At 41.2% G+C, this 14,820-nt stretch overlaps 1 protein-coding gene across 1 annotated transcript; it reads left to right on the top strand.

Annotated features, from left to right (window-relative positions):
* Positions 1-11,225: 11,225 nt before the first annotated feature.
* On the top strand, positions 11,226-11,826 carry LOC104519855 (calcium release-activated calcium channel protein 1). The gene has a single exon (XM_010170073.1). It carries the CDS (start codon positions 11,228-11,230, stop codon positions 11,786-11,788), a length of 561 nt encoding a protein of 186 aa, XP_010168375.1. The 5' UTR covers positions 11,226-11,227; the 3' UTR covers positions 11,789-11,826.
* The last annotated feature ends 2,994 nt before the right edge of the window (positions 11,827-14,820 follow it).

Genomic DNA, 14,820 nt, shown 5'->3' with positions numbered 1-14,820 from the left:
TTTTCCCCGCGGAGGATGCTCGGCATGCCAAAAATCACACCTGGCAGGACGTTCCTCCCGCTTGCTCTCATAGGAGACACCGTAGGGTGCTGTCAGGGCGGGGGTTAGCGTGGGGTTTTTCCGGTGTTTCACTTTGTTCCGTGCTCCGCTGTCAAGAGCGAAGCGGGCAGCGCACGGGCGGTCCCGCAGCTCCCCGGGCCGGGGCACCTCGCACTCCGCTCTCCTGCCCGGACCGCAGCCGCCCACGCTCTGCACAGGGGTGCAAGGGCAGCGGCTCCACTGCAGCTTTCTTTTAAAGATAAATTAAGAAAAACAACCGATTAAAGTTAATGATGTCTCTCCAACTCATTACACCCATCATTAGTCATTTGCGATGTTTCAGGTTTTTTTTTTTAAAGGAAATTCTGAGTGTTGCTTAGTTTGGAGTTTTGTGCGTGTTTTAGAAACGACTTTTTTGTTACTATGTTTTTCCACTTTCTGGTTTGGTATGGAAACTTAGTCCAGTAATCCTAATTATCTCAAATGAACGCTGAAATTTGGTAATTTACAAGCTTCATCATACATCCAGTTCTCTAACATGCTAAGCTGACAACTCTGTACTCAGCCACTTTATTCATCTGTGTTAAATACGCTTCGTAGTGGTAAATACCTTTCATAGTTGTAAATACCGAATTGTAGCACTCTGATTTGTTTTGGTTTAATTCTTCGCCCTGCTTTTAACAAGCTATTTTAAGCCGTAACATATATTCCCCTTAAGAGCCATTGTTCTAATTAGAGGATGCTGTTTGAAAACACAACAGCAGCTCTGCAGCAGCCTTCTGACGGTCAAATAAATGTCACTGTCCTCCTTCACTGGCTAAAAACAGACTGCAACTCTTCAGGGGTGGTGGTGGAGTGCTCGTCCTTTGACTGACAGGCGACTGTGTTAGTGCAGCAGCATATTTGAGTTGGTTCTCCTTGGGTAACATGCATCAGGCTGGGAGCTCACGCTGCTGCTAATGAGTTTTCCTTACTGTACACCCGTCCTCCTGTGTCAGAGCAGTTTGTCAGGGTGGTTTCTTCAGTCAAGCTTTTACATCGAGAGAGAGAACATTAAAAATAACCCTGTAGTTTGTTGGGTTTTACAAATTTTCATCTATGGGAGGTTGTATGTCCATTAAGAAAAGTACTATTATTTAAAAGTCATACTTAGTCTCTTAAAAGCCTTTTGGCTTTTCTCTATAAATATATACTATCTGGACTCGCAAAATCCCGTGGACGTATGAGGTGAGGCTTCTTTTACTCCTTGATTCTCTAGAAAGTTCTGGGAATTCAGTGTCCTGCAGTTGAAAACTGCTGCTTTTGAATTTATGTTCTTTAGAGTATTTCAGGAAAAAGCCACTTTGTTCTAATTAACAAAATCTCTAGTTGCCAGGAACGTTATATATGAACATTCATCGTATTTTAATATTCCAAAAGTTACCCCTCTCAAAGTTTTTTTTCCTTCCTTTAACAAGGTCACTTGTAGCCTCACTGGTTTTGCTATGACAGCTCTAGCTCGTACTTCCTAATATTTTCAGAAGAGCTGACTTAACTTTCAAGTATTTTTAGATTTCTTTTGAATTGCTTATCTTTTAAAGTTGTCCTTCACAATTTCTGCCCTGGAAAGCAGGACCTCGTCACGCCTGTGCATTGTTTACTAAATTCAGCAGATTCTTTGGCACCTGATATTTGAAAAAAATGATGCTGAAGTACAATCTCGTCTTGGATCTAAAGTTTACAACAGCAATTAAACATCGTTGTTCCTCTGTTTTCCCTATCACACAAGGAAGAAAGAGCCGAAGTGACACATCCACGACCACCCAGCAAATTGATGGGAATTGTCAGGAGTGAAATGTGCTGGTTTCCATGCCAGCCCTACTGATCCTTGATCTTTAATTAAACAGTACTTGCATCCTCTAGTGTGAGCTAAGTGTATCCCCGCTAAACTACTCCTTTATTTTGCACTAATTTTGTGTATAACTGTGGCCATATTGCAAAGTTTATTCCATCAACACTGATTACACATACCCTGGTTAAATGATGCATGCCAATTTCAAGAGATTGCTCGGGTCAGCGATGTGTAGAGTGTGAAACGCTCAGCCAGGTTTCAAACTCAGAAGTGTTGTGCTTCCACAGAGAAGATTGATTAAAAGCCCATTTCACAATGAGTTTTGTTTTAGAGCTACACATCATGACTTGCTGTGAGTTAGCTTCAGAAACAGTTGCAGCGTCTGGTGATTGTGAGCTGATGTTAGAGCTGAGCTCCCAGGAGTGAACCTCAGCATTCACTTTGTGCAGGTTTCCATGGATGCCATCATCCAGTGCCATATGTCTAAGAGGAAATCTATTAAGTTTATAATCTTGCATTTAGTATGCTTTTCCAATTTATGGGGCCAGCAAGTAATCCCAATCCCTCCAGTTATTAGAGGTAAAGAAAGAATTGTAGGGTATGTGTAGTCCATGAAAGAACAGAGGGTTCCCTCCATGTGCCACTGGAGGCATCGAGCATTTCTCATTTCTGTGTTATATCCAGATACTGATGGGGTTTTTTTTTTTCTCTCTTTATTTCTTAATCCAGTTTATCTCAATGCTGGAAATATTTTGCAGTTCGTAGCCAATATTGCAAGCACTGGCTCATCCACAACTACAGTAGCAGGATCAAGAGCTCCAGTGTAGACAAGCTACTGGCAGGTCATTTTTGTTTGAATAGTTGAGCTGAGTTCTTAGCATCATTTTGTCACCAGGGATGTATCACGCAGTAGTATGACAACATCACGAGACCAAAGTTGCAAATATCATAGGGAAGTTGTTAGATCCCAACAGTCAAACCAGAAAACGTAAACATTGTCTCCCTCTGCCACTAACAGCTTTGTGAAAATACCTGAGTCTAAATCATACGACCACTGTGGTTGACTTCGTTATATTTCAGATTTGGAGGATGTTATTTACCAGACAGTACAGTTTTCTTTTAAATACCTCTAGTGATTCAAACTGGCTAGACTCTTGTCTAAATAGTAATATGTACCCTTCAAATATTGAATATCATCAAAGAACTGTCAGCTCTTACCTTTGAAATATAGCAAATAAGAGCTTCTGAAGACAGCTTCAGTCATGTTTTGTAAAAGACTGACTGCACTGATAAATATTTATGTAACTGATTTCCATAATAACGGTTCATGTTGAAGACGTGCTCAGTGGGGCCCAGGCCCTGCTGCTGTCAGGCCGTACAGATCCTCGAGACAGCATTGTCCTTGTCTGGTAAAGGTTACTCTGCGGTTCTAAATGCTGAAGGGATCTCTCTGTAGAAGCTGGTTTTGTTTTCGCTGTATTTAACTGGATTTGCTGGTAGAACGAACATGCAACAGCTGCATTTTGTAACCTGCTGGGAAGCGTTACAGGCCCAGTTTCATAGTTCCTGCTGCCACTTACCTTTCCTATTGCTGTTGCACTTACAGGTTAGAACTGTGCGCTGAGGAATCTTCCCCCACAGAAAAGATTTCTTCTGTTTCAGTCGTGCAAGCGATGTTTTGTGGCTCCTTTGAGCATCCCTGTCTCACGGTTGTAGATGAGCAGGGCAGGCAGCGTGGAGGACTTGGGACTCTCACTGTTGTCTGTCTCACAGCAGCTGCTGTAGTTTGGAGGATGTTAAGGTGACACTGAGCTGCTGTTTCTTCTCCCTGCTGTGCTGTCTAATCTGACCTTGTAGTTATTGAACAGATTTACTGTAAGTAACACTGTGCAGAGATACTACCTTCTCAAGATGGGTTTCCTGCAATTATGTCTGTGTATCACCTTTTTATTTTTACTAGCAAAATAAAATTAAATCCCGTATTTGTGTTCTGGTGTTAACTTCAGCAAATATTCATGTGTGTTGTCATTCTGCAGCATAATAATTCACAGAGTCAAGATTCTAGACTAACGGATAAATGATGCTTGTATTCTCTTCTGTGTAAAACCAGTAATAAGATCATTATTTTGACATATCTTTTTAATTTCCGGTGACTAATTCTGATTCATACAGAGTCTTTCTATGAGTTGTTTGTCTTAATGAATGGTGCAGACACTCTGTGAGAGCCTGGCTCTGCGCCGCTGTCTCTGGGAGTGAATAGCACTGTCAGGAAAGCAGAGACTGACCGACTTGGGAGCTGAGGAGATGGCCAGAGGGGAGTTAGTTTCCAGTGACACTAGTCTGATTCCCAGCTTTCCCCTGTGGCCCCACACATGGACAAGCAATGGGGTGGAAGATGGAATTTGTTATTGAAATAACCTTATGAAGTAAACCTCAAGACTTGGAGAAAGCACTTCTATGCGTGTGGAGTATTTTTCCTGCTAAGAGTAGTGTGTGCTATGAAGAGTCACTTGCACACGTAACCGTATGGATAACTAGATGTAGTCAAGTCTTGTCATAGCTGCAACAAGGGAAGTAAGAAAATATTTCTGCAGGTAGGTGTTGATTGAAATATTTTAGTGATCACCGTGTGCAATTTTGCCTTGGTGTCTATTGATCAGCGAGGTGAAGGTGTTGTAGCACTTACAGGTTTCTCCAGGTAAGATTCACATCCTCCTCTCGCTGTGTGGATGGACCTTACAAAAGGCACCCGTGATGTTTGATCAGCACAGCTTGCTTTTAAGCCATTCCTGATGTGCTAGACGATATAAAATTGTCTTGTCTTCTTAATCAGGTGCCTATTTAGGAGTGGTAGCTGTGGCCAGAGAAGAAGAGGTGAGAACAATCTTGCAAGGGCGTACAGATAATTGACTCGTCTTCATTAAGAGGTGGTTGGTGTCTTTAGTAAGACTGATGTTTGAAGCTGGCATTGTCCTTTCTGAAAGGGTTTTGCTTGTTGAAATCTGTGAGGCAGCTAACTGCATGAGTGGTAGACATTGTAAGAATGGGATCATACTGAGAGCAGTTTCTCAAAGTGTTCCATTAAATGGGTCATTGTGAGATTGTCTATATTTAAAGCTAGTAATTTTTAGTAAGATTGGTTTCTTGCTCTGATTCTTGTCTGGATCTGTCAGATACAAAGGACAGGAGAGCACTTGCAATTGGATTTTTAGGCTGGTCAGATGGCATCTTGTGGGGTACGGGAGACAAATCTACAGCCGTCCCGTGGTGGGGCCGTCAGTAGTCGTTGACTGCAGCCCCCTGGTTACAGCATGTTGGGCATCTTGTGGAGAAGTGGCCACACGTGTTCTTCAACTGTGATCAGCAGCCAGGAGTTTGAATTAGCTGTGGTGCTGCCTGGTTTGAAGCTGTCTGTCCACAGCGTGCTGACCTCAATCGTGACTCGCAGCTGTGTGGTAACGTTAGTGTTTGATACCGTGAGAGACAGTGCGGCAGTTAACAGTGCAGACTCCCAGCCCCTGTTATATTCCTGCCAAACAGAGCTCAAAGAGTCATCTTTGTGGGGAAGGGGAGGAGAGGAAGTCATCTATAAAGAGCTCGGAGATAATACAGAATTACTTGAGATAAGGCTTTTTATTTCCTTTTCTCTTCAGCAGTGGCTACTGATTCTGAAAACCACGTAAGCCTGTGCTGAAGTCAGAAAGCTCTTGGATACGCTGTTCTCTGCTGCTGCTGCTACACATGATAACAAAGAGCAGTTACCTTTTTTCCTGTGTTCAAAGTCTGAGTGTCAACGTGACCTGCTCCATGGGTGGCTCTTAGTACAGTTCTTCCTTTTGTTTTTCTAATCGTTGTCTGTCATGTTTTATTTTCCCTGGATACTTTTTATTTCAGAAACCTCTATCTTAAAAAAGGATTTGAATTTTAAGCTTGCATTATGCTGGAATTAAAACTAATCTGAGTAAAGGCAACATACTGTCTAGTAGCTTACAAAACTGGGGAATAATGCTAAAATTTGAAGCAAGTAATTGATTTCTGTCCTGCTACTGTGGTAAAAATGAGCAAGTGACAAACCAGGACAGTTGTTTATCCTGCCTTTCAGTAGCAGTATGAGCTTCATTTGCAGCTATGTATGTGACTGGTTCCTTATATAAATTGTAATTTTTGGTGAAAACTGTTCTATTAGTGTGTCCCAGCTCAGTTCTGGCGAAGCGATGGAGTCAGTATTTGTCAGAGGTGCTGTGTAAGTGCTCTTGTATGGACAGAAGCCTTCAGAGCATGCAGCATTTTGATATTCAGTTAAAAGCAGGAGCTTTATTTAAGCCTCTCTGGTCTAATAAGACATGGAAACATTTTAAACAAGTGAAATGAACTTATTTCAGGATATTAAACTGTAAATAAAATTGAAATGCATATTCTTGTAGAGGGCAAGTTGTTGAATTTCTTCTGATATGGTAGTATGCAGGCTGCCGTGACTCTGAAATCCAGTCCATGGTTATGTGCTCAGATTCAGTTATCTTCTGAAAACATCTGAGTGCCCACCTTTGTTAGGCTCATGAGAACTCCAGTCCTGCATCCTAATGTCATCAGATTCCTTTGATTTTGTCAAGAAGCTGTATTTCAGATTTACAGCTTTGTCAAGACCTGTAGTAAATCCGTCAGTCATATCTGTTGGATGATCTGAAGTTAAAGTTAGCTCTTCTTTGAGCCAGGGATTAGACCAGATGACCTCTTGAGGTGTCTTCCAACCTACGTTATTCTATGATTATGCAGCAAGGCAGGATGCTTGCAGTGTGGTAGCTGCACAGTAGAAATCAGGTGGCAAGTGTTCCAAGAAGCTTTGAAAGTGGTGAAGGAGAAGGTGCTGAAACATGTTGTATTGGATACTGTGCAGACATGAATGACCTGCCCTGGGGGGGGCCTGTCTTCTGAACCAGGGTAGGAACCTAAGAGAGGACATGGGAAAATGTCCTCCTGCATGGAACATCAGTGTGCACCTACCAGTTCAGGCTTTGTGTGGATTTGGGTCATATCAGATGAGCTCACTGGGGCCCTGTTTTTTGCAGGTGTTACCTTACAAGAGCAGTTGTGATCTGTGCATTTTGAAATCACAGCATGAGCAAAGGAGAAAAGAACTTCTAATGCTTTGCTTCCCTGTTTGCAAACAGGCACAGGGCCTCGTAATGAAAAATGGAGCTTTTTGTTTTCGGTGCCTGGCTCAAGCTTGGCCCAGGGAGTAAAGAACAGAGACATGCAGTTGAAAAGAGTTGGCAGTTTTTCTGCTAGTTTTTAGTGAAAGAGTTCCTAAATTAGCTTCCTTGACAGTTTGAGAAGACAGAAAACATGAACTGATTTTTCACTTACGGGTCAAGCTGGAGTTACTCTGCCAGGCGCGAGCACAGGGAGCCTTTGCTGAACCCCCCTGGAGACTTTCCATCAACTTCAGTAGACTTGGAAATCCTTCAGGCATTCTGCATCCTACAGCCTCCCCAAAAGTCTCTGTGTGAAGTGAGTTCTGAAGTATCTGTTAATCCTGAATGAATGGGAAAAAGAAGCGTTGCTTCCCCAGCTCCTGCTTTCAGCGTGTGTCTAACACCAGTGGCAGTTATGACTGTGACTTGGTGCATTTTCTCTTTGCTTACAGGTGTCTCTGCCCAGCTAGTTAGCTTCAGCGTAATTTTTTCCTGTCTTCTCTGTGAACACATTAAAACCCCTCTGATGTCTTTTCTTAGGCACGTGCCCTCTAGTTCCTATCACATCTTCTCACTGGTTGGTTTAAGAAAAACATCAAACTCCCTTTCTGGAGAACTTGTGGTCTGCAAAGTGTTTTCTAGGAGTCTCGTTTGGGAGCTTGCCCTCTGCTTGGTGCTTTGCAGTACGTGGCCTCCCTCCTGCAGCTTTCAGCCACATGAAGGTGTACACGAGACTTTGAGGTTGGGACGGCCAACTGCCCTGCTTCTGCCACGTTCATATGTTGTTAGCATCCCAAACTGGGAATAATGGGCAGTGTACGTGGCTACTCTGCTGCCAGCTTATTTTGCACATGTTAGAACTTGGGCTACCTTTCAAGTGATGTTGATGCCACCCACAATTATTCTTATAGTGAGAGTACACTTGGAATTACAGTAAGTAATTGCATGGTATGATTTGAGCTGAAGGAAGTTACGCCCTTTCTGCTCGTGGGGTAAATTGTGACAAGTCTTAAGTAACAGCTACAGTCTTGCTGGATTTCAGAAAGCTCTTCTGAGAGATGATTTGGGACCTACCTACCCAACAAGCTTCCTGGCCAAAGCAGATCTGTGTTAATGGATTTGTCAGCCGTATAAACTGAAGCCTTGCTTGTGTCGCTCGAACTTGAGTTGAAGCTGTCCTGTCAGTGTATAATGGTTACAGGTATTCCTGAGGTCACTCCTTTAGGGAAACACCCAGCAATGTTAAAATGAAGTCTTTTTAACCCAGGAAAAGATTGATTCCTGGTCTGAACATCTCTTTTTAATAGTTGTCACTATGATTCTGTCAGTGGTTGTCTAGGCACAGAGCTGAGTATTGGAATGCTGTTTACATTAGTCTGGTTTCTTGCATAATTTTGTTTTCATATATATATAATTCTAGCCAAATCAGAAATAGGTACATTTAATTTAGATTAATTGTAATTATTTAACATTTCTCTTTAGGACAGGCTAGGCTAAGCAGAGGAAGAAAAGACGCTTTGTTGAAATGGGGAGAGAACAGTAGCTCCAGGACAGCTGGTACATTGGAATTAAGAGTCTGACTGGAGTTCAAAATTGGATGCTTAATATCATTATTACATGGAGATATTGATTAATGGAAATAAAAAATATCTTCAATATTTGGCAAATTAAATACATCGGGTTCTTAAAAGAAAATAAAGGCTTCATGTTATGAAGCTTTTTAGTGTCACGGTTCTGTTAATGCAATCAGTACCGGGATAAAGGATTAAAATGTCTTGCCATGTTGGATGGTTTTGAGTCTAGACATACACCAGAAAATTTATAAGAAAAAACTTTGAGTATGAAAATAATTCTCAGTGATGAAGGATTGCAATTGTTCTGTGAGAAACACAGGGAGCCAAACATCCCACCAATACACTGGGACTTAACAAGCAATCCTGCAGAAGAGAGACTCGACAACCAAATGTTTATCCTCTCAAATGTGAAGTTTCCCACAGTTGAGAAATGATATTTTAAAATCTTTGAGCAAGAACTGTATGTGCATTAATATGCATATACAATAAACTTGTTGAGTTTCTTGTAACACTTGGAAACTGTTTGCTAGTTGGCTGGGTGGTTAGGCTTATGACGATAAAAGCTTTCAATAAAGGAATTAAAATATTGGCAAATGGCCTTGAATGCCTGTTGAAACATGTCTGAGCAAAACACTCGGGTGGCTTAATGTATTTGGTGTGTTAGCAGTGGAGTTCTGGTGTCCTGGAACATGCTGGTTCTGGGAGTGTAAGAAGATGGGATCCCAGACTAATAGAACAAAATAGTGAGGTTTGAATATTCTTACTGGTTTTGCAGCTGTCTTTGGGTCCTACTTTCCATGTCTCCCCACATCCATATTATCCATGCTTCATGAAATTATCTTCCTGTCAGCTTGAGGAGAATTGAGGTGTTTGAAATGGAGCTGTAGGCCAAGTGTTGTCCAAACCATTAATGGCATGCAGTAACGGGCTAAGCTTGTATTGGTGGGACTCAAAAGAGCTGATTTATTTCAGGCACTGTGTTGTATGAACTGGTTTCACGGTCTTTTTGAGGGCAAACTGGTGTGTTACAGAAGATCTAAGCTCATAGTTTAGTGCTGCCAAGAGTCTGAGGTCCTGGTACAACTGCTTCCTCCTCAGTTACGCGGGCCTGTGCCAGCTTTGTTGTTCATCAGAGGCATTGCAGAAACAGCTCAGCTCTCTTAAGCTAGCAGAAGATTACCACTTCTTAACCAGGTTGGCTTTCACTGGGCTAGCAAGTTGAGTCATTTCAAGGAAGGATCAAGAGTGGGCAGCCAAGGCACAGAAAGAGCTGGCGTGGATCAATCTGAACTGTGCTGAACGGCAGCCCCTGCATCTTCCTCTTCTGTTGTACATGTGTTTATCTTTGATTGCTGTTATTTTTATTCTGCATTTTAAATGTATTTTGTCTATTTAATGAGATAGAGAAAGAACACTAAAAACAGGAACATTGTTGCATTATTCCCTCTTGGAACTGTGCTTTGTCTGAAAGGCAAATTTATCAGGAGAGATTATTTTTCAAGAGAGCTGCTGGGATTAATGTCATTTAATCATCAATTGCACAGGCTTCAAACCACCTGACAGTTTTACAAACTGTAAAGGTGTTTTAGTTCATTTTCTTTATCAAAAATATTTGAGCTAGGTTTATGAGTTTCCTAGTGCTGTTATGTAATGCTAATTTCTGCTCCTTAAGCACAAGTGTGCTTGGAGATCTGAGTTTATAAACAGGCATGGTTGCATATGGTAGTGGAGGACTGGACCTTGGAGCATCTTCATGAGATGGCACTGCTTACCCAGAGACAGGCTAGACACAGCTTCCAGAGTAAGAGGAGCTACTGATGTCTGGGAGCTCCTGCTGTTATCTTTCCTGGGAGACTATCATCATTTGTCTTTCCTCTGGTCTCTAACAGACTTATTTGGCTGTCATGGACGTTGTGGAGACTTTCATGTTTTGAGTCTGTGTTCTAGAGTCTGCTGAAATACTTATTTTGAGTGAAAGAATATAGCTGAGTGTATAGTGAAAGGTTCCTGCTGTTTAGAACTTAAATACCCAAGGAGAAAGGACCACCAAGATGGTGACAAGCAGCCTGCTCCCTTTGTAAGCTTTCATGTTGTAGATACCTACTTCAAAAGACTTCATATGGTATTCATTCTACATATGTATGGGACACAAAACATTTCCTAATACCCAGCAAAATGATAATCTATAGTGAAAGATCAAAAGCTGCCTCTACAATATAACACAGGAAAGAAGAAATACTGCACTTTAAAGAGTCCAAGTACATTGATCACAAAGTTCAGCTGTTTTGTTGGGATGAGCTGGAGATATCAAGGTGGTTGTGCTTTTAGTAGCTTTTGTGAATACTGATGGTTTGCTCTATCACAGAACAGTAAGTATGAAAATGGTGACCTTTGATAGCTAAGACCTAAATTTGGACCTAATGAAAAAAGGTGCAGATTGACATAAAGAGAAATTTAAATGGAGACCATTATTTTGTTTGGACCAAATGATTTTCTGAAAACATGATTTAAACTTAAAACAATTTATCAGTAGTCAAATAGTATGTAATGTAGGTAATTGCATCTCTCTCTCCTTTCCTTTTCAGGTGGCTATGGTAGAAGTTCAGCTAGATGCAGAACATGACTACCCTCAAGGTCTCTTGATAGCCTTCAGTGCCTGTACTACCGTCCTCGTTGCAGTTCACCTTTTTGCACTCATGATAAGTACCTGCATTCTTCCAAATATAGAGGCCGTTAGCAATGTGCATAATCTCAACTCTGTAAAGGAATCTCCTCATGAGCGTATGCATCGGCACATTGAGCTCGCGTGGGCATTCTCTACTGTCATTGGGACTTTGCTCTTTCTTGCAGAGGTGGTGCTGCTGTGTTGGGTGAAGTTTCTTCCTTTAAAGAAGAAAACTGACAATCCTCTCCAGAGCAACAGTTCTACCATCACATCAGGACAGGCAGCAGCCATTGCATCAACGTCTATTATGGTTCCCTTTGGATTGATTTTCATTGTGTTCGCAGTCCACTTCTACAGGTCACTGGTGAGCCATAAAACAGACAGGCAATTCCAGGAACTGAATGAACTTGCTGAATTTGCACGGCTCCAGGATCAGCTGGATCACAGAGGTGATGCCATCTCCTCAGCTGTCACCCATTTTGCGTAAACCTGTACTTAAAATAAACCCACTGTTCTGCTTTTGCCTTGTTATGTTGACTCCCCTGTGGATGAACTGGTCGAACTGTTGATTACTGTTTAAAGAGAGATTATAAATGTTGTTCTAACCCTTTAGAGAGGAAAAAAAATGTTGTTTCTTTCATAAAATGTTGCCTATCTGACATCTGAAGGAATGGATGGAGGGGTGTGCTTGCACTGCACGCGCATCCCTCCTCTTGTGAGCACTGGCTGGATTTTGAATGATGGCTGTATAAATACGTGGAAAATAACATTGTAAATTTGGGTATTTGTTAGGGATGGATAGAGAAGCTTTCCCCCCCCCCTCTTTATTTGATGTTGGCATTTACTAGAAGATACTGCTTGTCTGATCCATATTGCATGGCATGATACAAATTACTTGGGATATGCAGCAATTAGCACTTGGTTTCAGTGCTAGCGCTGTTCTCTCTGGAAAGCCTGACAGATGGTAGAAGTGAAAGCTTTTCCACCACTTTCCCCAGTATGTTTTTGCTGCCAAGTAATTATTACTTTACTGATTTCTCCAGCGCCTTCTTCCCGTGGCACTTACACATTTGATAACTTGCTAAACACCCATGGCTAGTCTGACTGCGATGTGGTATGGCCACATGACTAGGAATGAGACTCTACTCTTCTTTGGAAGAAAATAAAAGCAATAACTGTTTTAAAGTTCTCACGAGCCGGCACGTATTATCTGGAGAGATAAATTTGCCTGTTTCCCATTTAGGAATCTTTTTTTAAAAAGAAGGAACTAGATGGAAATTATCACTGGATAATTTTTTTGCTTGAAAGTCAGAACCACTGCTGTGTTTTTTCTCCAAGCCAAAGTAGTAATTATTTTGTACTTTTATATGAAAAATATATTTTTAATAAATCCTCAGATACAAGCAGCAAAAGGAGCTTTCTCTGCATTGGATTCCCAAGTAATTAGCTGTGCCTTGGTCTTCCTTGTTTAGAAAAAGTCTTCTCCTTGCTGAAGTGTTGTATTTAATAACTTGTTAATACATTTTTTGCTTCCAAAGGATCTGGAAGGCTACTTTTCTTTATGTAGATTTATTTATAAAAGTAGGTTATTTGTAATTAATATTGCAGCTTACTTTCAGACACACATGTTTGTGGCAGTGAGGCTACTGTGTCGTGGGGTTTTTATTTCCTCTTTAGGCAAAAACTTCCATTTGGTGTCTTAGATAAGAAGCTTTCCAAGAAAGGTTGCAGCAGTTATCCTGGGCTGCTTCAGTAGTTCTAGCGATGTCTAGAAGTGGGATTTTTTGGAATGCAGTTCTTCTGTGGAGCAACTTTGGGCTTTAATGGGTAAAAGCTGTTTTTTGAATACAAACTGAGACAGGTTTCAAGTCTCACAGAACAAAACTTGACCTTCCTATTGTAGCTAACACCGTGGAATAGAAACCTGCAATTTTGACCTTAGACAGGAGCGAAGGTGACAATACAGTGGAGCTGTACCTGACTGACCTGGGCTGAAGGTGGTCTCTTACCCCCAGCCTCCATCTTGGGTTATCCCGACATATTTACAAGCTGTAGGATTACAGAATTAGGGTGGCAGAGTATGGTTACTACTCATGAAGTGAACGGGACTGATTTCTCATGTCAGCACCGCCGCAGTGGAAAGTGTTGACAAGGTTACCTGGGATGCACTTGTATTCTGAAAAACAACCATTCAAAAGTATTGCTGGGCTTTTTTTTCAGCAACATTCTTGGTTCACAAGCAGGAAACAGCTTTCCACTTGCTGTTTCACAAGTTCTTGTGGCATGCAGAGGCCAAACTGGATTTTCTCTGGCTCTGCCCTTACATTATCCTTCAAATATATTCTGTTACTGACATAAATCTGCTGATGGTGAGAACTGTGACTCCAGTCCCACAGGTGCTCACTCATGGAGCACTGGAAGGACTATGTCAGTAAAGGCATTAATGAAGCAGCATTCCAAAACACAAAATCTTAGTAGTAGGCAGGACGTTTTGTTTTCCCAGCCTTTACTGGAATACCAGGTGCTGTCTTGGGGAAAAAGATTCATAAAAAGCCTCAGTAAAGGAAGAAAACCTGACTCAGTATTCACGCTAGAGCAAATGGTTGAAAGGGTGCTGTCAGGTTTAAAAATGATGCTTCTGTCTGTAAACTGTGTATTTTAAAAGTTATTTGAATGTAAGTCCAGAAAATATATTTTCCAAGCTTATTTTGTAAAATTACTTGCTGTCCTGGATAAGTAGCTGAATTTCTCTTTTATTTTGTGGATCTTTTATGAAGTGATAGAGAAGTGTGGGGGTTTTTGGTTTTGTTTAAGCAATACAGAATTGGAAGCTAATGGCACAGCCTTATTTTTAACTTTTTCAAGGTGGTTGGTTCTGCTATTACAGCTGCTTTTCTGACTACTTTCTGCACTTTAAGCCATGATATCGACTATGTGTCTTATTTTCCAGCTGTGGAAATGGTCATGAAAGTTACACCTTGGGCACAGTCTCCTAAGGGTGTGCCAGAGGCAGTAACCAGACCCAAAGCGTAAAAAATAAGAGTGCACTTAGATTTTGTTTTGTTTTTTTTTTTAATCCCTTATTTATACTAACGGTATTACGTATTTACCTCAAGCATTTTCAACATTGGTTATTGTATATCACTTATTTAGATATAAAATAATGAAATAAAATATACTCACTTGTTGCTGATTATTTGTTATCTAGGGACCTAAAATATGCTTATTTTCTCTCTATCCCTTACCTCTTTAGCTATATTGTGCTAATCCTATGTGTGTTTCTGAGGATCTCTTAAGTGTATGCAGTTACACATTTCAGTCACCATAGGAAGATGAAATGTCCTGTTCTCACGGGCAGGTATAAGGACTATAACATGGTTGACATAGTTTTCCTTCTGTCAGCACTGTTTAAATCTTGGGACTAAGCATGTTGTATTGTTATTCTCTTTGAGTGCTTAAATAGAAAATTAGGTTATCTTTCAGCCTAGAAAACGTGAAGAGTCAAGGGACCAAATGAGC

The sequence above is a fragment of the Antrostomus carolinensis genome, unplaced genomic scaffold (genome assembly GCF_000700745.2).
Source record: "Antrostomus carolinensis isolate BGI_N321 unplaced genomic scaffold, ASM70074v2 scaffold19250, whole genome shotgun sequence".
Taxonomy (NCBI): Eukaryota; Metazoa; Chordata; class Aves; order Caprimulgiformes; family Caprimulgidae; genus Antrostomus; species Antrostomus carolinensis.
The sequence above is the reverse complement of the archived record's forward strand: the minus strand, read 5'-3'. Positions and strand labels throughout refer to the sequence as shown.